The following is a 24,022-nucleotide window of genomic DNA, read 5'->3' as shown; positions in this document are numbered from 1 at the left end:
GCTTCATATATTATTTCTCCCATATATGCATATGCGGAAGTGTGTGAATCAGTTTCTAAGACCTTCTGCTTTCTTCCTCCAATATGAAATCATTTCAGAAATGACCTCTTGTGAGAGTAGTGTTGGACTTTGAATAGTGTGGCCTGGCTTTGAGTATTGCTTGGCCATAAAAAATTAGCAACCTTGAGATAGTTACTCTAGTTTAGCAATCTTGGAATAATTGCTCAGTGAAATACCTCAGCCCGTTACACCTCACCAAGAAGTTATGAAGATAAAATAGTTTCCAAAGAAGTATCAAATTTGTCTATTGCAGTGTTTCTCAACCTCAGCAATGTTAAGATGTGTGGACTTCAACTCCCAGAATCCCTCAGCCAGCATGCTGGCTGGGGGATTTTGGGAGTTGAAATCCACACATCTTAGCATTGCTGAGGCTGGGAAACCCTGGTCTACTGCAATTAAGAGTCTTATCAGCCTTTAAAAACTGACACCAGCTTTGTCACCTTGTATAAATGTGTAAAATACAACAAAAGAATTCCTTAAAGTAAAATAGCCTAAACCCCATGAGTTCTGCTCTCAGTAATTTGAAAACTAGACAAACAGCAAATGAGATAATGCCAGCTATGGAAGTCAGTCTCATAGCATTAACAAAGGTGGTTTCTGTGAACTTTAACCCTAATCCTCAGTTTCCTGGGAGATGGAAGAAAGGAAACCATGTATAACATTTGAAAGAAGAAGGAACTAAAAGGGAAATGGTAGAGGTGGAAGCAAAAGTCTTTGCAACTCATTTTCAGATTATTTTGAGTATTCCAATGGCCTTGGTAGCTGCCACATTTATTCTTTGTGCAGCCTCTTTGGATCTTGGGTTGATAGCTGTAAGTTCTCATTTCTGGTGTTCTAGATATAGGGAGTTGAGTTCCACTGCTCCCCCTCCTAGTCTTATTGCAATCTACAAGGAAATGGGATTGGATTCAAGCTTGTGTAGTCTTGGGTGTATAGAACCTGTACATACTTTGCTTCCAATTATATGTTATTGGAATGTAGTCCAGTCTTAATATTTTTTCATCAATACCATGTGAGTTTGTTCACTGCACTGCTGTCAGACACTGGTAATGACTCAGTCAGAAGTTACATGGAGGCTGTCATAGCTATTCCAACCCCATGTTGTTTTTGTGTCTCAAAAGTCCACATTATGCAACATAGTAGTAACTAGGTTCTGCTTCACTTCCAAAGTTAAACTAGATGATTGGCCATGAATGCTAGTGGTCCAGGATATCCATTAGCTTCTCTCTATGTGGGCGACTTGCATCCAGATGTGACTGAAGCCATGTTATATGAGAAGTTCTCACCTGCTGGACCCATCATGTCCATCAGAGTTTGTCGAGATGTTGCCACACGACGATCTCTAGGTTATGCATACATAAATTTTCAACAGCCTGCTGATGGTGAGAACTTCTTTGTTTTAATAATATTGATACACAAATGCAATATATACTCAAATATATTTTCTTTGACTATTTTTCTCCAAATAATTTATCTTTAAAAGCTTTAGATTTTCTAAGAAGGCAATGAGAGGATGTGGTTTCCTCTTCAGTCTTATTTTCCTTTTTCAGGTGGTGAAGGAGGAGTGATTAAATTCTGGGTGATATCTTTTTCAAGTAAATGTAATAATGCCTAATAACGTTGAACTAGTATTTCATATATGCATTATATCAAGATATTGAACTTAATTTGATTAATAAGAGAAAGTGACACAAATATTTATCAATAGCTACATGTTAATTTATTCTGTATTCAGTAAAAGAGGTTCATGAATATTTGGATTTTCCTGTCTATGTCTTTCTCATTTTTCATAACTGTATTAACAGTCAAACTTACTGATCCATTTTTTAAAATGTGACTTTTTCATTTCTCCAACTCTTAATGACAGTCTGTGCTGCTACTGTTAGTAGCCTAGATGTCACTAGTTGATGTATTTCAACCTGAAGAAATTGGAGAACTTTCCAAAATAGCACTTTTGATTTTTAAAAAATGATAAAAATCATATTGTCTTCAGAAAGCAAATGCTGGAGCAAGGACCACCCCATCTATTCATATTCTGCCAATTGCAAATGTAATTTTTCAATGCACAAAGTTGTGCTTATGGATTTTATTTTTTCAAACACCAACAATGGATCAGCTTGTAAATGTTAATGAACATAAATTGAATTTGTCAACCTCCCTCTAAATTTGTGGTTTCTGACACTGCCCTTGTTTCCCAGTAAAATAATGCCTGACCCATCAAATGTTCAAACTCTTTAAGCTTTTCATCAGAAAAAAAATGATTTAGTTTTGCTAAAGAAAAATGCAACTGATAGGAGATACCACATGTTATCAGTTCTGTGCTGCAGTTTTCATTTTGATCCTCCATTCTAAATTTAGGATTTCACCTGCAAACAACTCATGAAAACCAGGTAATATAAAGATGGATGAAGTAGGCATGACATTCCCAGTGGCAATTATTTAAGCTTAGAATTTTTAGGAATATTTTCCAGAAGCCACTGATTTCTTAAACCCCTATCCCATCTCTTATGTTCAAGTCTTGGAGATCATCTATGTTGGTAATGCTGAGCTATTTGAAAAGTTAGATATTAGGTGCATCACAATTTGTCTTTCCCAGGCCTGCTTGGCCTGTTGGTAAATGAATGTGCTTTTATTTTTTCCTCTTCAAGCTGAACGGGCCTTGGACACCATGAATTTTGAAGTCATAAAAGGTCGGCCCATTCGTATCATGTGGTCTCAGCGAGATCCAGGACTCAGGAAATCAGGTGTTGGGAACATCTTCATCAAAAATCTGGATGATTCCATTGATAACAAAGCCTTATATGATACATTCTCGGCTTTTGGAAATATTCTTTCTTGCAAAGTAGGTGCAACCTTTTCAGATATCATGAAATGTGGTTCTATCATTTTTGTGTGTGTGTGATATTGCATTTTTGTCCTGAAGTTTAAAATGTATTCAAGTCTTATCAAAGTTCAGGCTCCAGTATCTATTAGTATTTAGTGGCTTCCAGTTGAACGAGGCTTCCAATTGAACGAGACTTCCAATTATTTTGCCCTTGAGCAAAGCATCTAGATTATTTCCCCACTTTCTCCCAGCATCTTTTCAGGGTGGGACAAGAGATGATGGTTTCTTGGCTGTCAAAATTACTACAACAGCCCCAGAAAAGCAGCTGATTCTGAGGGACACAGAATCTTGAGTTGCAAGATTTATTTTAGATTCAAGATTATATTGTTTCTTCTTCTCCCTGGAACAGTTGTCTATAAACTGATGCCCCTCCAAATATGGTAGCCTTCAATGTCCATAATCTCCATCCAGCATGAACAGGCCAGACTACTTGGAGTGTATGGGACTTCAAGCCAACATTCTGAGATGGCTTCAGGTTAAGTCAGAGAAATGGAGGTGATAGCTATAATACTTGGGTCCTATAACAGAGATTGGGAATATAAAGGGCAAGCAATGGACTGGCTGTCAGTTCCAAGTTTTGACTTTCCTCATTTTCTTTCTCTCACCTTGTTCTTCAATGTCTTAACAGGTTGTTTGTGATGAGAATGGATCTAGGGGTTATGGCTTTGTCCATTTTGAGACTCATGAGGCAGCAAACAGAGCAATTGATACAATGAATGGAATGCTGCTAAATGATCGGAAGGTGTAAGTGGAAGCCTGAGCAGATGGTGCAGAGAATGACTTTCAGCATGTCCTTTACAGTGGAAATAACTTGCAATTCTAGTATAGTTTAAGGAAACAGTTGTGTCTGAGTGATAGATGTGTGCTTTGAATGTACAAAGTCCAGATCCAGTCCTAGAATTTCCTGGGAAGAGCCTTGTCTGAATCTTTGAAACTTAGCAGATCCATTATCAGTCAGGGTCAACAAAGTCAGTCAGGTCTACCAGACCAGACAGATTGATCAGCATAAGGCACTTTCTATATTCTGAAGTGGGTGCTATAGTATTTTGTCTGGAAGCTTAACTTTCAACTCACAATTGAGGTCATGATTGATTTTTTAGACTAGAAGTAGCCCAAGGCTATAGGTGGCCCCAAAACCCTTGGATGTGGCCCCCAGGTTGCCATCAGATTTCAGTTCAGAGTGTATTAAAAGAAGGATATCATTTAATGTAAGGGGGAAAGTAACATCATTTTATAATACAGGAATTTAATATTAAAACAGTTTTCATCTTGGTTTCATATACTTGTTAACAGTATGTCACCTTGAATAAGGGTCTACTACCCAAAAGCCAACTATGGTCCTCACTTGAATGCTGCAGACACCCTTCTAGATTTTTTATCTCAAGTTCTTTTTTTTTTTTAAACTGATATTGTACACCTTGAAAACATTCTACAAGTTTGGTACAAACTATGTAGTAAAGCAGTTTTTATTTTTCCCTTTTATATATGAATAATTTAAATTCTGTGAAACATAGTTCTTAAACTTATCTTGGTTTTTTTTTACCTTTTTTTAAAAAAAATATTGATTTTAAGGTATTGCAAGCCACACTTAGAAAATATTATTTTGAAGGGTGGCATCTGGATTTTAAAAATATATTAAATTAAAAAACACTGCCCAATCTCATCACTGTTTAAGCTCTGGACTCCCCTAGAGAAAATACCTTTGCAAATGTACCAAGGCACACAATCCTGCCTCTTTTTGAAATTTATCAAAATTTGGCTTCTAAAAGATTCACCTGAGAAGACAAACCTTGGCTTTGCAGAACTGCGAGGAAAAAGCTGTCCTAGCTGCATGCTTTGCCAGTTGAATAACAAGAGTGCAGGAGGTCTTTAAGGGTTTCATCTATGCCAGTGTTGTCCAGACTTGGCCACTTTAAGATGAGTGGACTTCAACTCCCAGAATTCCCCAGCCAGCATGGCTGGCTGGGCAATTCTGTGAGTTGAACTCCACTCATCTTAAAGTGGCCAAGTTTGGACAACACTGATCTATGCAATCCCCTTTTAGGAGTTGGCTTTATGTCTCCTGTCTTGACCCTGTAGATTTGTTGGCCACTTTAAGTCCCGCCGAGAACGTGAAGCGGAATATGGAGCCAAAGCAATGGAATTCACTAATGTCTATATCAAGAACTTTGGAGATGACATGACTGATGAGAGGCTGCAAGAAATATTCTCAAAATTTGGTAAGGGTGGCATTTAAAAGCACTGCTTATAAAATAAGGGTTGTGAGCATTAGATTAACAGAATGGGTGCTGCTTCAGTTTTCTGAGCAAATAGCAGAAGACACAGCCAGCATTGTGATCTGACCTACCTTCAAACAGGCAAAAACACTCCACTGTAAACTAAGAGTATGAAATCATAATCTAAGCCATAAGGGTAACAATAATATTACATCTGTTTTAAGGATATATATCAGAAAGCTTTCTCAGTCTACTGCCATTCAGTTGTGATGCTCTTTACCTCCCATAATCCTTTTGCCTTTTGCCCATGATCCCCGAAAAATATGAGAACTGGTAACCATTATATCTGGAGGGTACAGGATTATGGTAGGCTATATTTTTACATGTAAGCTAGTTTAAAAATGTTTTTCCCTTTCTAATAATATCAGAGTTAGAAAATCCTTGCCAGTCAGTACATGCAGAATACCTGATCTGTTTGTCTTAAGCTATCTAGCAAATGGACACATTTGGTAAGAGGAGGACTTCATTGTAAGATACATAAAGTGAAAAGGATGCCTAAGATTTTGAGGATGATGATGATGATGATAATATAATTTGATTTGTATGGCCAGCCATCTTATTTAAGTGACTCTGGGTGGCTCAAAATACCATGAAACAAATTTGGATTTCCTGGTGCAAAATCCAAGTTTTGATACTAAAATCAAACTTAAATTGAGACAGTACTCTGAAGACATGAAAAATGCCTCCCTGGAATAGAACTTTATGTGAGCCAAAAGTTTAAATGTAATAGAAGAATATGGTATTTACTGGTATGTACCCATCACTATCCTTAGGTGGAGTGGAGCCCCTTGTGGCTCTGAACTCCTTGAAAACCTTCCTTATTGTAGTATTAGCCTGAAAGTATTTGTTCTACTTCCAGGAAAGACCTTGAGTGTCAAGGTCATGATGGATAATACAGGCCACTCAAAAGGGTTTGGTTTTGTCAATTTTGAGAAGCATCAAGATGCTCAGAAGGCAAGTTAATCTTCATTCTCATTCTTCCATTCTCTGTTAATGGTGGGAGGAAAGACTTGGGGACCATAATAAGAAGTTAATAGGGTTTTTAAGTCAGTATCTCTTCACAGGTTGAACTAGTTATCCAATTATTTCTTTAGGCTGGGGTAGGATAGCATTTCATTCTTTGGCCAGCTCAAAGCAGGCCTTGACTAAAATAAATAAATTAAAAATTAAATGATAAAGTATGAGATGATTTCCTGTGAGATAAATTTATGGCGTTGCCTGTCACCTCTTCTCACCGCAGGCTGTTGAGCACATGGATGGGAGGGAGATCAATGGCCGAACAGTGTTCGTTGGCAGAGCTCAAAAGAGGATTGAGCGACAAAGTGAGCTGAAGCGTAAATTTGAACAAATCAAGCAGGAAAGAATGAGCCGATATCAGGTAATATGAGCTGAAGGCAAGGTGTGTCTGGTACATAAACATTGGATGTCTTTTAGAAACCTGTCATTGAACTCCAAAATGCACCTCTGCTAGAATAAGAGGGCTGGAGGAAGGGGCAGAGGTGGAAGAAGACAGGACCAGGAGGGAGATTGAGAATAGGCAATTGAACTAAACTGCCTTTTTCTGCTTATATGATCTCAAATGTCCTGTGTATGGTTGGCTATGATTCAATATCTTGTATTATATCTCATTTGATTCAGCAGCACAGTTACGTATTTTATCAAGAGCTTTATTACAGTAACATTCTCCCTCCATTCACACACTCAGCCCCTTTTCTATTCAGTACTAGGACCTGTTGAACAGAGAAATGCAATGAGTTGACTTTAAGTGACTGTTGTTGGCTTATCCAATACCTTGGATGTTTTCCTATGAACCTAGCAATTTGGTTCACTCTACAGTGTTGCTTTTATCTAGAAGGAGGCAGATGGGGAATGGGGGCTGCCTGGATGAAGAACGGACTACCGATTATGATGTTTCTGAACAGCAGGTATCAGGTTGTGATAAAATAAGTGTAGCAATGTCTGTCTTCTTTCTATGCCTTTTGGTTAATAAGCAGAGTGCCTTTTCACAAGATGAGTTTGAGAACTGTGGACAAGCCTCATTTTCTTGTATTTTCTCTACTTTAGTTTGGAACAAGTTTCCTGCATATGTCTTACTTCATATATAAACTCTGTATATTTTGCCCTAAACAAAAACCAGAAATGTAGGTAAAGATGTAAAAGTACTAACTGAATTGGAAGCTAACAAAGTAGTTTGAAATACTTTTCAAGTAGTCCAATTCTGTCATCCTCATCCATATATCCATATCTGGATTAATGGATATTCCTGTTTTGATAATGTATAGGCTGATTACCTCAGAAAATGCTGAGCTGGGATTCAAATGAAAATGGGAACTCTTTAGTTGAGCATTTTTTTCTAATAATTGGCTCTTCATTGTCTTTGTTGCATGAAAAAGTATATGTAGATTATTGTCGTCCAGTAGGCAGAAAGAACTTGGAGATCACTTGAGTTAGGACTACTTGAAATATCTAGGTGAATCTTTCTGGCCAGCTATTCTTCTTCTGTAAAATCTGAACATGGCTACATGACTTAGGACCTAGATATCTATGGACTGTCTTCTCCCAGTGGCTTCTCTCCATTCATTAAGATTGGGAAGGGTGGGCTCTTTTCAGGTCCCTTCTCTTAAGGAATGCCACTTTGGGAACCATGGGGACGAGCCTTCTCAGTTGCTGTCCTCCTCCTTGGGAACAGCATTCTTCTCAAGATTAGGCTGGCCTCCACCCTACTGGTTTTTCAGAAACCATTAATATTTGATTTTCTGGAGAGTGTTGCAATAGTTTGATAATTAAAGGGATCCTCCTGCCATGGATTGGTTGTTGTAGTTGATCCTCAGGGTGCTGTTATTCTGTTGTGTTGGTTATGATCATTTCTATATTAACGTTGCATTGCTCCTTCTGGCTGTAAACAGCTCTGACCCTCGTTAGCAGCATGTAAACTACAGTAAATATAAATAAACAACTAACACTAGAGAACAAGTTCAATAAAAATAAAACATAATATAGATTTAGGCGCTGGGTAAATAGCAAATAATAGAAGTTAGCATAGGTCAATGTGAAGTCCGCTTACAGGAATTTGAAAGTTAATGTATAGAACGGTTCTTCCCAGGGATGTTTTCTAGATATTTTCAACTGTAACACTTTTTATCTTTGGCCAGCATGACCAATAGTCAGAGAAAACTGATCCTAAGCCCTAGGTATTGCTCTAGATGGCACTTAGGGGTCTTTCAGCCTTATGATGGTGGATCCACTGATGTTACTTGTATGTATGTAATTGCAAAAGTAGCGTCTAAATATAATTTATGAAGAAAGTGGCTGTGCTTGTTTGCTTTCAGGGAGTGAACTTGTATGTAAAGAACTTGGACGATGGGATTGATGATGAGCAGTTGAGGAAAGAATTCTCACCCTACGGAACCATCACAAGTGCCAAGGTCAGATTCTAATAACTGAGTATCTTTGCATATTTGATGAGGAGGCTTAGTGTTTGTTCTCACCAACTGAAGATACTTCTGGGCTGTATCCTTTCAGAATGCAGTTTGGACTCAAAAGAATGATCTCTTCTTTCATGATCTACTGAGTCCTTTACCAAAACCTAGTGGCTGCTTTAATATGTCGGGCTGCATGATATGGAAGGGATAATAATCATAGGAGCTCTCACTTGCAGAGTGGAACAGTGCAATCCATTACCACTCCTTGATTTGTTTTGTTTAATTTATTTATTAAAATGTTTAAACTGCCCAATAACCAAAGCTTATTTTATGACACCAAGTCAGTCTCCATGTAATTATAATTATTTGCCTCGCCCTATGCCTTGTCTTTTCTGCAGTAATTCTGATTGCTGTGTTTTTTATTTAAAACATTTTAATCTAGTTTTTCTGTCTGAAGGCACTCAGATCTGTTTTGTACAGTCCTTAAATGCAGAGGGATAGCACTATGGTTTACTGATAGATATACGATTATTTATACAGTAGAGCCAAATTTCTGCAAGTTCTCTGTTAGGTGAGAGGGGAAAGGGAAGAAATATTATGTAGTCTTGAAATAATATTAAACCAGTTTAATATATTGATTACTGTGTGTTAGAAGGTATGTAGCATGTTTGGCAGAGTATAATATGAAGTTTATAATAAGGGCTGGAAAAGGACATTTAGGACTGAATCAACTAGCATCATTTCCCTGGCATATACTGTTTTACCACCAAGACAGATTCTGAAGCTCATGCATCTTCAAATCTGTTCTGGAGTTGGGGAATGTTTTGGAAAAGATCTGGGACTTGTGCTTGGAGAAGAGTGAAGAGAAATCTATTCCATATACTGTTAGCTTTCAATGGAAACCAAGAATTTAAATTAGAGTTTTAATGTCTCCAAAAGTTCTTAATTATAACTATTAATGTATCAGAAGAAAACTGTTAAATACATGAGTAGAGAGCAAACGTTATTAATGACATTTTTAACTACATTTCATGCAATGGCAACCTCAAATCAAAAATAATTTTTTCCTGACTCCATCCACTGTTCTGATGTGCTGGGAATCACTACTTTTTAGAATCTTAACCCCTAGTCCATCTCCTATTTGCCAAATGTGAAGTTGTATAACCCTAATCCATGCAAACTGCTTTAAAAAGCTTATTTTTCCAGAATATGCCCAAGAGAATTTGGAAAAGCTGTTGGTTCATTCTTTTTGATCCGTTTCTCTTTACTTGTTCTGTGCATGGGGTGTCTTCAGGATGTAGCCAAACAAATTAAGGTGATGGCCACAGAAGTGCAGTTGAAGCTCTGCCTGTTTTTCTAGGTGGGACCCACATAAAAACAGGTGGAACTTTGCAGTGTTGCAACCACCATCTTGACTGGTTTGACCATACTCTGTGGATGTCCCTGTCTGTGCATATTGGAGAGTCATGGGCTCAGTGGACTTTGTTTAATTTTCCATTCAGGTGATGACAGAGGGCGGACACAGCAAAGGTTTTGGGTTTGTATGTTTTTCTTCCCCAGAAGAAGCAACAAAGGCTGTGACTGAGATGAATGGGCGCATCGTCAGCACTAAGCCTTTGTATGTTGCCCTTGCCCAACGGAAGGAGGAGAGAAAAGCCATTCTCACCAACCAATACATGCAGAGACTGGCTACCATGAGGGCCTTGCCTGGTCCACTCCTATGTTCTTTCCAGCCTCCTGCAGGCTACTTCCTGCCCTCTATTCCACAGGTATGGCCTATAAGAATGCCACTTCCATTAGGGAAGCTTAAATGAAGTTAATAGCATTTTATAGCATGGAACTCAAGGAACAGGAAAACACTTCTCCCTCATATTTTAAAATGTGCCATCAGGCACCAGAAGCAAAATAATAGCTCAGGCATGTGAGTGTTGATTAGGGTGGACTATTTTTTTCCAAGCTGGGGACTCTCCTTTGCCTTTGTGCCCTGCCTGGGGGCGCACAAGTATGCCAATGATGTTATGGTATCACCCAAGTGGGCTGGATGATAATTTGGGGCCTTCTTGTTTCCCAGAGATGGGAGTGAAATGTGTTCTCCTTAATCTTCACAGAGAGTTAAAGGATTTATCTGAGCCTTAAAATATTACAACAAAAAATTGGAAAAAATTAGCTTTTTGGTACAGTAACACTAAGTTAGAATTTTGTTAGTGGGTATCATCATTATTGTGGTCAGTAATTCCACAAATTAATTATGTACTCTCTGAATAAGTATTATTTTGGCTCTTCTAAATCTTCTCCCAGTCACCTTTACTTGAATGCCCTCAGATTCTAGGGCTATAGGAGAAGTCTGAAGAACAAGCTATGATTTGTTTCAAATAAGGAATGAAGTGAATTGTTGCATGTGAAGAGAGGCGCCATTATTGCTCATTCATCAACTCTGACTGAAATCTATAATTCAATACACTGGAAGGTCACTAGGTTGACAGCAGCTTCAAACAATACAATGCCAGTAGCAGTATTCACTGGAAATTATTCATATAACTGAAGGCTAGACTGGGAAATAAAAAGAAGGCCATAGCAAAATATTTTTATATTGTTGCCAAGAAACCTGGCTGGATATGTTAATAAATTCACCAGTCATTGAGCTAGACTTGAAATTCCCAATCTAGAGGCACCAAATTGGGAAACATTGCTTAGATTGTTGACTTTATAATCCCAGTGGAGGATAGCAAAAATCTATAATAATACTGGAAGTACAAAAATAAAAACCACAGAACTTATAAAATCTCCATTTTGGTTCCTTCGTATATTTCAAAATGCTATGGGATAGATGTAAACATAAATACCTTGTTAGACTACATAATAATGTCATGCCACCTCCTCCTCCTCTTTCACAGCCACAGACTAGAACAACTTTCTACAGTCCTAGTCCAGTTGCCCCAGTCCGGCCTGCCCCACGCTGGAATACTCAATCCTCCAGACCTCCTTGTGAGTTGAAATGTTATTATCAAGAAAATATATCTGTAAATGTAAAGATGTGAGGTTGCCCACGTGTGAAGTTCTTCCACTGATGGCATGGTGTTGGGACTAAGAAATGTTCTGAAAATAGCAACCAAACTATGATTCAAATATTGTGGGGTAGTGTACACGGATGGTGGTCTTAATTGCAAGTTCAGTAGTGCAAATGAAGCAGAATTCTGGTATTAACTCCTGCTATGATCTCATCTATAAACAAGGTTTCTGACTGACAGTATTTACTTGTCTTTAGCATCCTATCATGCAGCCACTCCAATGGTAAGAACTAGTGGACCTCCTCGGCGCCTCCTCTCCAACATCAGCACTATGAGACAAGCCTCCACTCAAGTTCCCAGAGTACCATCCACTGGCCAGAGAGTGGGTACGTTTGGGTGTTCTGATAGTTCATCATCCAGCTGAATGCAATTTATATCTCGCAAGTGAATGGATTTGCCTTGGTTTTGGAACAGCTGACCAGAAACAGGGAGGAAAGTGATCCTGAAAGTTTCATTAGTAAACTCTACAAAGCACTACTTATTTCTTAACATAAAACTTAATTTTTAGAAGTCTGTTGCTGTGTAGCATGACTGGAAAACATAGTCTGGGAGTACAGTACCATGTAATGCTAAATCTGGATTTTGTTTAGTTATGGCTTATTGAACAAGCCTGTAGGGGTTAGTCAAATAGAATGAGTTTACACAAAGCTAAAACAAATAAGACATATTATGGTTTAATATAAGGTGTAACCCAAGAAATTAAATTTAGGGCTTAATAGGGCTATATGCATTGACTGCATACTAGTGGAAAAGGTAACTTTTTGGGAGCCTGCTCTGGACAAAAGGATCACCAAGAGTTCATGTCTGATTTAGCCTTTCTTCCTAGAGTGTCATTGATTATATCTTTCTTCTTTTGTACCATATCATGCACATGAGATCTGGCAAGAATATTACAGGCCTGTATCTCCTCAGGTTTGGGTACAATGAAGAACTGTACTGTTTGAAAAAGTTGTTTTTTTAAAAAAGAGAATGTTGTGGAAAAATTAAGGCCATCCTTCAAACTATTTCTGGTTTTATTCCAGCCAACATTGGAACCCAGACTATTGGTGCAAGGGCACCCTCTTCTCCAACTTTCTCACGTGGTATCTCGCAGTACAAGTATTCTTCAGCTGTGAGGAATGTCCAGCCCTTGGGCACAGTAACACCTCTGCCAATGCAACAGGTCACTATCCTTCCACTGTGCAATTAAAACATACACTCAAACTGCTCTTAGATGGGATATTTTTGTCATGTTGAATTTGGGAAATTGTAGCAAAGAGATACATAGAGCTGGGACTCTGATTTGGGATTAGTCTTGAGGTAGGTATCACTGAGCACTCACTCATTTAGAAACCACTGAGTCAGAACATTAGCCATCTAGCTCAGTTTGATCCTCTTCTATGAACTTCCAGTTTTGGGCCCATTTGGGACTGGTACGACCATGGACATGTTTTAAATAAATTAATTAATACAATTATTTGAAGAGTTTGACCAGTTCCAGCATGATCAGTCTGGGCTCCACTGAAATGATTTTAAAAAATACAAATATAGGATTGAGAGTACCCTGCAAAGTGCTTTCAATATCTGTCCAGTGGGGACCCTTGGGCTACAATGATTAACAGCAGCTTTCCAGACTTTAAGACAGCTTTGCTTTCAGATATTAAGGATTAGGCATATGGCTTTCTGTATGAAAAGGAGACACTGTATTACATCATTCCATCTTTTAATTTCACTTAATCTATATATTGCTTATTGCATGGTGCATAGAAATCAAAGGTACTGTATTGTTTCTTCAGTATGGCCAGGAGGGAAAAGAAATCCTTTCACTGGATGGGATTTGAGGTTGGAAAGAGGCTTATATAAAAGCTGCTATATGAGTTTGCAAAGAGAAGAAATGCTGTCATGAATGCATTCTTCACAGAGTACCATTAATTGGTATTAATTCTTCAGTAGGGAACTATAGGAATAGAAGGGCTCTTCTCAATATATTCTGTTTCTTGGGCTCTAGGCTGTAGAACCAGTCATTCATATCCATGGACAGGAGCCATTGACGACATCCATGTTGGCTGCAGCCCCTCCTCAAGAACAGAAACAAATACTTGGTGAGTGGTCGTGTGTCCTCTTCTAGTAGACAGCACTGTGAGCCTCCCCCTCAGCCAGGTCTTTCTGAGGGAAAGAGTTGTAATCAAATGTTTTATGTCTTCATGTTATGATAGTTTAGCTTGGAAAACATTGTTTAGTTCCCCCTAAACAGATGTATGGGTAGTCCTTGCTTAACACTTAACAACGGTAATTGGGACTGGGAACTCCATTGCTAAGCACGGTTGTAAAGTGAGACATCACATGACTGCACCAACTTATGACTGCAGTTGTGGCAGTTCTGAATACTGTGAATTCTGTGCAGTTGTTAGGCGCAATGTCATGTGATCACCATTTGTGACCTCCTGCTGGCTTCCCATTGACTTTGCTTGCTGGAAGCTGGCTGTGAAGGTCACAAATGGCAATCACATGAACGTGGGACACTGCAATCATCATAATTGTGAGCCGGTTGCCAAGTGCCCGAATTGCAATCGCGTGACTGTGGGGACGTTGCAACAACTGCATATATGAGGACCAGTCATAAAACTCCTCATTCAGTGCTGTCATAACTTCAAATGCTCACTGAATGAGTGGTTGTTAAGCAAGGAATACCTGTATTATGCCTGTTCTATATGGCAGTTCAGTCTGCCTATCATGTTTTTTACGAACTCTGTAAAGATTTTACTTTTAGTTATTTATTTAGAAACTTACATGACTGCCCATCTTATACAAATTAATCATAGGCAGCTCACAATAATATTAAATAAAAACAGAATAAATAAAACAACCAACCCCATATATTCCAAACACAGTGCTGCAACATCATATAACTTCCTACACGCTTACATTTGCTGGGCTCACTTCTCTCCTAGCCCAAAGCCTGGGTGAAGAGCCAGATCTTCACAGCCCTCCTAAAGGCCAATAAGGTGGGGATCCTCCAAATCTCAGGGGGGAGGCTGTTGAAACGGTTGGGGCAGGCACCGAAAAGTTGTGTCTCCAAGGTCCCACCAGATGATAATTTTTAAGGGAATGTAACTGGAGCGCACCCACCTCTTTAAAGCATGCATCCATTCATTTCCAGCATTTATTGCTCAGTTCAGTCTATATTTGTCTTGAGTTGTTATCGAAGAAACATAATTTTATCAGTTCAAATTTATATAATATTTATAACCTTGAATCTATATCCGTATCAACCTAAAAGGCTTTAATAGTGTCCCTATTACATCCTATTCCCACTTGTGCTTTGAGAAAAATGTACAGAAAACTTTAGCTGACCAATTAAATTATAAAGTTAAAAAATCTTTTCCCACTGAGATTTGAAATTATTTTGCTTTCATCATTTGAAATTCATATTGGTTTTCTCAAAAGTGTATTTACTTCATGGGTGCCATGTTTATATGCAAATCAGTGAGAGTTACAGGTATCTCATGTCTGTAACATGTCATTCATAACCTGTATTGCTGTGTTCTGTTCTGGGTCAGCTGAAATTTCTAGGGCTGTCCCACAAGTGCATTACAGTTATCCAGCTTTAAGGTTAACTAATCTGGCTTTGCGTACTCTAATTCATCTTTTGTTGCAGGCGTAGGCCAAGTTTGAGGGTCACGGGCTACAATTCAGTTAAAAAAACCAACTGGTGACATGTTGCTATCACTGTGTTTGCAGAATTTAAAGGTAGAAATGAAAGCCAGGAAGATTGGAAGGCAAATAGCTCCTATTTACATCCTTAAACCATTCCTGAATGTTGAAAGAAGTAAAAAATAGTTTGGGACAAACTATCAGTGTGTGTGTACGTGTATATATATGTATTAGTTTTGATGGGTTTGGAGGCTGGGTACAAAAGCAGTTTGGCTTGCAGATATGTCCCCTTTATTTCCCATCCTTAAATCCCTGAAAAAATTGAAAATCGAGTCAAAATCTGGTTAAAAAAAACAACCTGAGATTTGGGGCTTTCCACTTTTATTCCAGCCTTTAATTCTGGAAACGTGTACACATACCTGTGTTGCTATATTTGAACCATCTGAGGTACATATGGGATGCTGACTGTGGTTTGTGGTCACCCATCTTTATTTTACAATTTATCTTTTAAATTGTAAAGTTAAATTGTCTAATCATATCCTAAAGTCCACTATAATATACAGGTAATCCTCACCAACCATAATTGAGACCAGGAACTCTGTCGCTAAGTGACATGATTGTAAAGTGAAAAATCATGTGACTGCACCTGACTTACAACATCAGTTTGTCAGTACTGGCTGTGGTCATTAAGCAAATCACCTGTGGTCGTTAAATACAACATCACTGTGAAGGTTGAAAATGGCTGTCATGTGACCAAAGGGTGCTGCAACCATTGTAAATGTGCACTGGTTGCCAAGCACCCGAATTGTGATCATGTGATGTGGGGATGCTGCAACTTCAAGGACCAGTCATAAGTCTCCTTTTTCAGCACCGTCGTAACTTCGAATGGTCACTGAATGAGTGGTTTGGTAAGCGAGGACTACTGTATAGTGCTTATATTTTGTACAGAACTTCATTTTAATTCTTTCTACTGGATGGAGAAGCAAGGTGCTCAAGGGTTTAGCTGCTGCTAAGATTTTGAGCCCATTTCAAGGTGTTAATTCTAATGTATACGCCAAAAATAATTCAAGACCGAAGTATTGTAGTGGACATCACTAATAGCAAACAACCCATTTACTGAGTATGGCCAAAAAGCCTTTCTCCTGGTCCCACCTGTGGGGATGGGCTACAGTGCAATGACTTGAAATAAGGACCTTCTTAATGATAACATGCCAACTGTGGAACTTCTTCCCACCTTGCTTGATTCTAGGTGGCAATAACCATTTTAGGCTTTTGGTTCCAAATGAAGATATTTATTCTCATAAGCCTTTGGCTGAATTTTGCTGCAATATTTTATGTTGTTATTGTTATCCTTACTGCTGTTACAAATTCTATATGGTGTTCTTTTGATTGCATGTCATAACCCCCCCCCCTCCAGTTTGATCTAATTTTTAATTATAAAAACCAGGTAATTAACCTTATAATAACAGCAGGGAAGTAATTGTGTTGGCTGCTGACAATTAACAATATGAAAACATATTCTGAGTATCCATTTCACCCAGGGTTCAAATAAGCAATGGATTATCTGCTATTCACTTTGTGTTGGTGAAACCCTGTTTCCCTAGCAACTGCCCTAATCCTAGCAATAGGGATCTCTTAGGGCCCTGGTTTCATGGAGCAGGAAGCCCTTCCTACTGATTAAGCAGCCACTATCTTCTAAAACAGCTGATGAAGCTGAACTGTGTACAATTATATTTCAAGTGGAATTTGGTTACAGCTCTTCTAGTGATGTCACTAGATTTTCTCTTTTGATTTAAAGGAGCGGGAAAAAAACCAGCAAACAGTGGTACTTTCTGAAAGAGAACTTTCTTTATCAATGAGCACAGCATCACTTTGTTCAGCCAGAGTGTCCTCCTCCTCCTCCTCCTCCTCCTTCCCCTCCCCTCTAGATGTAGAAGTAGGTGTTTGGAATGGAGACCCTCTCTATCCATCAAGACTGAGAATTCTGATTTTCCAGAGTATTCATTTCTATGGAGAACCTACATGGATAGAGCTGTGCCTTTCCTTGTCAATACACACCCTCTGTTCATGGATAAAAAGAGGTGCGCAGAGCATGAGTGATCGTTCCTGTCTTTGAAATGAAGGCAACAGCTTCTCCAGCTCTTCTGCCTTCTTTCAGTCATGCTTTTAGCAGCATCTTTCTCTTAAGCAAGTTTTGTCCTTCCAGTTTATCAGTAATTATTTTGGGATCGCTCCCCCCTTTTTTTGGTAGACATGGCAGTCTATAATCTTCCAGCGTATTTTTAAAAAATCTCTTCCATCTAGACAAATTATCTTTTCTCTTCTTCCTTAGTTCCTTCATTTTCCTTTATTCACCAATACAGTAGACACATCTCTTTCGCCAGGCACTGAGGATGTGTGTTTATTCTGGACTTGCACAAGAATAACATTCACAGGCAGTCCAATTTAAATACTTTTCCCTTTGTTTTTGTTTACACAGCCAAATTGTGTATAGTATCATGGGCATATATTTCAGAAGGTTAGTCTCTTAGATGAATATAAGAATAAACCAAATTGTAGTGAGAAGGTCCTGGGAGAGATGCTACTTCTTTTCTATTGCAAGAATGAGGATTATTATCTAGTTATCTTCAGCAAACTTAGCTTTCTATCAGCCTCACCCTGAATGATATGCTTCTGGCCAACAATACTGAGTCCTGGAGTCAGTCTTTGGTGTTTTTCTCCTCTGCTCAAGGGCTTCTGGACAATACAGATCCAAGATACTCTAAGGGGAAAATCTAGCTTCTTGACTTAGTTCAATGTTGCCCATGTGCACTTCATAGTATTTAGAAGAAAGCAGGAAAAAGGGGTGAAAGAACACTATTATTACAGTGAGTAGTGGAGAGAGAAGGAGGACAAGCATTACCTTGGTGAATCCTAAATCTTGAGTTTTTCAGTTTAATTCACTTGGTAATCAAATGGTAAAGCTTATTTCAGTCAACTTCAGCTTCTAATGCATTTATGGACAGTCTGTGTAGTTTTTTTGTTAACAATATAGAAGTGGCTTGCCATTGTTGTCTTCTGGGATGTTTTTGTCAACTTAGCCTAAAGCCTAGGCACTTCTTAGTGGCCTCCTATCTGACATTAATCAGGATGAAGTCCACTTAGCTTTCTGAGATCAGCCTAGGTCATCTAGTTGCTCTTACCTAAGATGTGGTAATAGGACAGCAAAAACAAGGGGTTGGCTGGTGAGTCATAGCATTTAAGAAACCATGTGATAAATCAGGAGGTCCTTGATTAGAATCTTGTTAGAACCATGTGTCTCCCAAAAGTCTGATGTGAGTGGCCTTAGCATGCATTATTACCCACCCCCAACCAATCCAGAATGTGGGCTAGAGGGATACTGACAGCCTGGAAGTTTGCAGTTCAGATTAAATATAGCTAATGCACATAAAGCACTGTGAGATATGAAATCTCTGTCTAAATATTATTTGTTACAGATATTTATAAAAACACTCAATAGATATTATACAAAAGAGAACCTGTTCACACAAGATGTGTGTGGACCTAAGTGATTATCACTTTTTCTTTCCTTCTGCTTTACTTTTTTGAAGGATTGATATACCTCAGCCTTTCCCAACTTGGCATCTTCAAGATATGTTGGGTCTTCAGTTCCCAGAAGTCCCCAAATAGCTAGAGGGCACCAGGTTGGTGAAGGCTGATCTAGCCATGTAGTGTGTAAAAGAGTGAAAAATGTAATGCTTAGAAGTGACACATTTCTGAATAAGAAAGGCTGGAAAGCAAATAGGACATACTACAGTAGTTGTCATTTTCTCAGGATGTCCGATTGACTAATTTTTGGAGAAGGAATCCTCGCTGGGTCTTATCCACCAAGATGTTTAATGAGGGTAAAACATGAGTCATGAAAAGTAATTCCCAACTATGGCTGGTGTGGGTCTTCCAGGCTGTGTGGCCATATTCTGGAAGTTTTGTTTCCAGCATCTGTGACAGGCATCTTCAGAGGGGAGGAGCACAGACAGGAGCAATTCTCTCTGTGCCCAGGATGATGTGACCCTGTTGTGGGTATTTATAGAGATCAGCGAGGGTGTCTGAAGGGGTGTGTGTGTGTGGGGGGGGGTTGGGTTAACTAGTGGCTGCTTGTTTTGGTGTCAGATATGTGTGTATCTTCTTGGGGGTTAGGCAGGTTTTTTCTATTGAGTTGTTAACGAGTGGCTGCTGAGGGTGATTAGCATGTTCATTGTGTGAATTGTTCACGCGTCCTGGTGGTTGAGCTGATCTCTATAAATACCCACAACAGGGTCACATCATCCTGGGCACAGAGAGAACTGCTCCTGTCTGTGCTCCTGCCCTCTGAAGATGCCAGTCACAGATGCTGGCGAAACGTTAGGAAACAAAACTTCCAGAACACGGCCACACAGCCCGGAAGACCCACACCAGCCACCGTATGCCAGCCGTGAAAGCCTTCGACAATTCCCAACTCTCTTACATTAAAGCAAAGTAAGGAAGCATTTGACTTCTCACTGAGCCCAGTGATACTCAGGCATATCTGGAGGAGGACTTTCAAAATACTTCCAGTATTCTTCAAGGGGCTTGAAGATTAAGGATCAGGCAGATTTAACTCTGAATATATCTAAAGTTATATTTATTTATAACTTGTATATAACATTTATATATTCACAGTATTCCCTGTGAATAAATTGCCTATTAAATAGATGTTGATATTTCTGAACTTTTCAGTTAACTTCAATAATCTTCTGATTGGGGGGAAATTGGGAAATTTATCTGCACTCTTTTTTTGGGTGGTAGGAGAATAAATGTGGTTGTCACATTTTTTGTGCTATTGTCTCAAACCATGTGACAACCATAGTACTGATAGCCATTGCTGCTCACTGAAATACCATGTTCCTTTATTTTATTTTATTTTACTTTACTTTACTTTATTTTGCCTACTCTAGTTTAAATTATCTGGTTTTTATAGCAAGTATGTGAATGTACTTGTCCATGTATTTCCTTACTGGCAGCCCATTCAGTTTAAAATATCTAAGGAGCAACACTAAGCCTTGATGCAGAGATAGAGACCCACAAAAGTAACACATAAGTACAGTATGGCTGACAGAAGAATAATGAGAGAAAAACACCTATTCAGCATAGTCATCAAGGCATCTTTTAGTATCGTTAGATTTATATCCTACCTTTTTATTTGTTCAGCTCAAGACAGTGTACATAATGCTCTTGCCTCCTATTTTCCCCACAACAACCACCCTGTGAAGTGGGTTGGGCTGAGAGAGAATCACTGGTCAGCTGGCTTTCATGCCTAAAGGAGGACTGGAACTCACAGTCTCCCAGTTTGTAGTCCAGCACCTTAGCCACTACACCAAACTGTCTGTCAGTTGGGTTGTCCATACTATTCTGTGTATCATCTTCTAACTATGGTGGCCATGAGGAGCCATGGGTTGCAGCGGAGGATGAAGTCTGTCCTCCCAGCTCAGTCTTACCCAACAGCTTAAAGACAGAACACAGACAGGTCTAGGACTGAAGCAATGGTGGGCCATTTTAGGTTCTACTTCCTATGTTAATGAACCTACTTTCCAGATATGGGTTCCCTAGCAACGGTAATGGCTAGCTAAGAAGTTGCCATTTAAAATTTCCCACAGTACCTAACAATGATTGTTTTATACTAGATGTTTCAAAGATTGTAGGAAACCTAAAACGATGACTTCCCAGACCTCATAGTCTTGGTGTTGGTGGGCCCGGATAGTTGCCCAAGAAGTGGGGCTGAATTAGAATGTAGTTTCTCTGGCTGGGGCACTTCATAAAACACAAGGTAAATTTAGGTTTCCCAGTTCTTCATGATGCATGCTTTTATCCTTTTTTTGCTGCGCATAGGTGAACGTCTCTATCCTCTAATTCATGCAAGGCACCCCTCCCTGGCTGGAAAGATTACAGGCATGCTGTTGGAGATAGATAATTCTGATCTGCTACTTATGCTGGAGTCACCAGAATCCCTTCAGTCTAAGGTACTGGGATTCCATGCTTAAAAATGCCCTAATCCTGCAATTCCAAATTTTTCAGCTGAAATGAACTGTCCTGCTTTGTGTTAGGTTGGTCTGCATGGTTAAATTGCCTCAGGTTAGTAGGGTCTCCATGGATGTCTTTCCACTTAGTTTTTCCCAAACAGATTGATTTTCCACCTGCTTTATACTTTTATATCTCCTGATTATTCCTTGTTCTACTGTACACGATTGGGGTTTATGTAATTGTCCTTCAAGGGTGGCATGGATGCACAAATGCACATCCTCTTTAACTTTTCAGCGGTAAACCATTATAATGGTAGTTTGAGGAGAGAACCGAGATCAACAGCCTAGAGATGTTGATTGTATAGTATACACTCCTGGAGACCTTCAATCCTGTGTCAACCTTATGAGCATAGGGACGCTGGAAGAGTTACAGCAAAGGTATATCTAGTCCAATGTTCTGTCTTCCATAGTGGCCAACCAGATGCCTCCAGAAAGCCCGTAAGGATGACATTATGAAAACAGCACTCACTGGTGGTTGTTCCCCAACTGACTGCCAGATTTCTGACTTAGAAATCTGGCGGCTGCATGTACCGATAATGCATTCATTGCTGGTCTGATGTATTTTAGCATAATATGTGAGTGCTACTATGAGTATGAGAATTTTCAGAACTCTGGTCTAAAGAAAGTATGATAGAGTGTGAGAATGCTGGATTTGTTGAAAAAGGCAATGGGAAGGAACTGTGTTAAGAAAATCTTGGAGGTTAAGAGCAGATATAATGGGGATGATAAAAAAAAGTTGGGAAGGATTGCACTGAAAATTATATTTAAACTGGCAAGGATCTGTTCTTCAAGGTGTTTGTTTTTATAGCCTGTTATGTTATCTACATTCATGTACCTGTGCTGAAGCAGGTTTGATCCTAGAAGGACAGACTGGCTACAGTACTTTAGTTCATGGTCTGGCCTTAACCTATCATCACTGTTTGCAAGAACTTTTTTTTTTAAGTCAAAAGAAGTATTAGGGCTACTTTATCTCTGTGCTGAGAAACATCTGTTTCTTTCCTCTCCTGCATCTTCATTGGCATGAAAAAGAGTTCTGTGTATTTCAAAAGCTCATATGCTGATTTAAAAAAAAAATTGAATTTGAATGAGACATATTTAAGCAGGTGGAATTGCTCTTAATTATTAGCCCCTCTCCAAAATGTTTTATAGCAAGTTTATTCAGCAGAAGGCTTGCAAAGGCGGGCTCAGTGCCAAGCAGAGAGGGAGCCAACAAGGAAACAGATGAATTGGACTATCAAGGCATCTTCCCAGATCTGTTAAACAGGGCCCACTGTGGCAAAAATGGTTTTCTCAGTATATTATTATAGTCTTCTCCAACTTGAGGTTTTTCAGGAGAATTGGAATTGGAGCCAAGGAATTCTGGGAGTTCTAATCTCAGAGCATCAGCAGGGCTCCGGCTGGGGAACCATGTGCTACTACTGTACTTGCAAAACTCAAGTGGAGTTTCCTTTTAAAGGCTTTGTGCTGAACATGTTTGGATTCTTTGGGTGCAGAAACAATGATATTGCAGTCTCTGCAACCGACTTTTCTAAACCTCCATCTTGTCTCTGGCTTTGCCTTTGTTAGATCGAGGAAGCAGTAGCTGTGCTTCAAGCCCATCAGATCTCTGAAGCAACCCACAAGAGCAATTCCATGGCATTCCTCCCCTGATGAAGGTGCGCTGAGTAAGCATTGTCTGCTGAGCCTAGCTTTCCATTTCCACACTGTCTGCAATTTTACCAACTCTATATGCTGTCCTAGCTGTCTTCCCCTCCTCCACTGTGAACACTACTTTCCCCTGTGCAGTGCTCTTCAGCACCATGCTTCTCAATCTCAACCACTTGCATTCTGGGAGTTGAAGTTCACACATCTTAAAGTTGCTGAGATTGAGAAACGCCACTTTAGCAGGAAACGTATGTTGAGGATATAATATATTTAAAGTGCGCAAAGACTGCAAGAAGGACCATCAGGAAGGACAGGCCTAATTTACAATTGAGGAATTGGATGCAAATGCTCCCTTCCACATTGAAATGGAACTGCTGATTTAGAAAGAAGCTGTTGCTGAGGCAGAGAAACTAAGAAAGAAGCTCTTAAAAACCTGTTAACCAGCAGCATTTTGTAAGAAAAGAGTTTAGTCTTGGCTTCTCCATTTAAAACTAAAACGTGTCTTTGCAGGAAAAAAAGAAAATGGACAATCCACACTGAATAGAGCAGCGTCAAGGTGGAAATCTTCATGCTACCAGAGATTTTGTGAATATCTGTATAAACTAGTTCTTCATGCAAAAATCTAGCCCCATTTGAATTATTTTCTTTTTTGCATTGAATAGCCATTATAGTTACTTTTTCCATACGTAATCCTAGTAGGCCTGGTATATAATGATGCAGTAGGAAGGTGAAAATGGAACAAAACAATTCTCTTATGTTGATTTTTTTGGAAATTCATTTTTTGATCCTGGTTCTTTTTTTTTTAGTAACTTTAAGCTTGAATCAGTGCTAGGGGCCTGTAATAGTATTTTATTTGTTCCTGCTGTTGACTTGATAAAAGAGCTGAAAGTTCACTTCACCAACCTTTGTCTCCTTTTCTAGATGCTACTCTTCACATTTACTGTAGAAATGGCAGAAACAA

At 39.1% G+C, this 24,022-nt stretch overlaps 1 protein-coding gene across 1 annotated transcript in view; it reads left to right on the top strand.

Moving 5' to 3' along the window:
* Positions 1-828: 828 nt before the first annotated feature.
* PABPC1L (poly(A) binding protein cytoplasmic 1 like) overlaps positions 829-24,022 on the top strand; it is a 36,931-nt gene continuing 13,737 nt past the window's right edge. Inside the window, exons 1-14 of the mRNA XM_088153276.1 lie at positions 829-1,442; positions 2,709-2,902; positions 3,573-3,688; positions 5,024-5,163; positions 6,080-6,174; positions 6,461-6,598; positions 8,550-8,645; positions 10,145-10,411; positions 11,537-11,627; positions 11,908-12,036; positions 12,733-12,872; positions 13,698-13,791; positions 21,227-21,357; positions 22,984-23,072. Of these exons, the coding sequence (XP_088009402.1) occupies positions 1,250-1,442; positions 2,709-2,902; positions 3,573-3,688; positions 5,024-5,163; positions 6,080-6,174; positions 6,461-6,598; positions 8,550-8,645; positions 10,145-10,411; positions 11,537-11,627; positions 11,908-12,036; positions 12,733-12,872; positions 13,698-13,791; positions 21,227-21,357; positions 22,984-23,067 (1,908 nt within the window). The 5' untranslated portion in view covers positions 829-1,249 and the 3' untranslated portion in view covers positions 23,068-23,072. The remainder of the gene's footprint in view (positions 1,443-2,708; positions 2,903-3,572; positions 3,689-5,023; positions 5,164-6,079; positions 6,175-6,460; positions 6,599-8,549; positions 8,646-10,144; positions 10,412-11,536; positions 11,628-11,907; positions 12,037-12,732; positions 12,873-13,697; positions 13,792-21,226; positions 21,358-22,983; positions 23,073-24,022) is intronic.

The sequence above is a fragment of the Python bivittatus genome, unplaced genomic scaffold (assembly GCF_059951505.1).
Source record: "Python bivittatus isolate LINGU-HERP-01145 unplaced genomic scaffold, Pbiv_v1 ctg000700_np1212, whole genome shotgun sequence".
Classification (NCBI taxonomy): Eukaryota; Metazoa; Chordata; class Lepidosauria; order Squamata; family Pythonidae; genus Python; species Python bivittatus.
The sequence above is the reverse complement of the archived record's forward strand: the minus strand, read 5'-3'. Positions and strand labels throughout refer to the sequence as shown.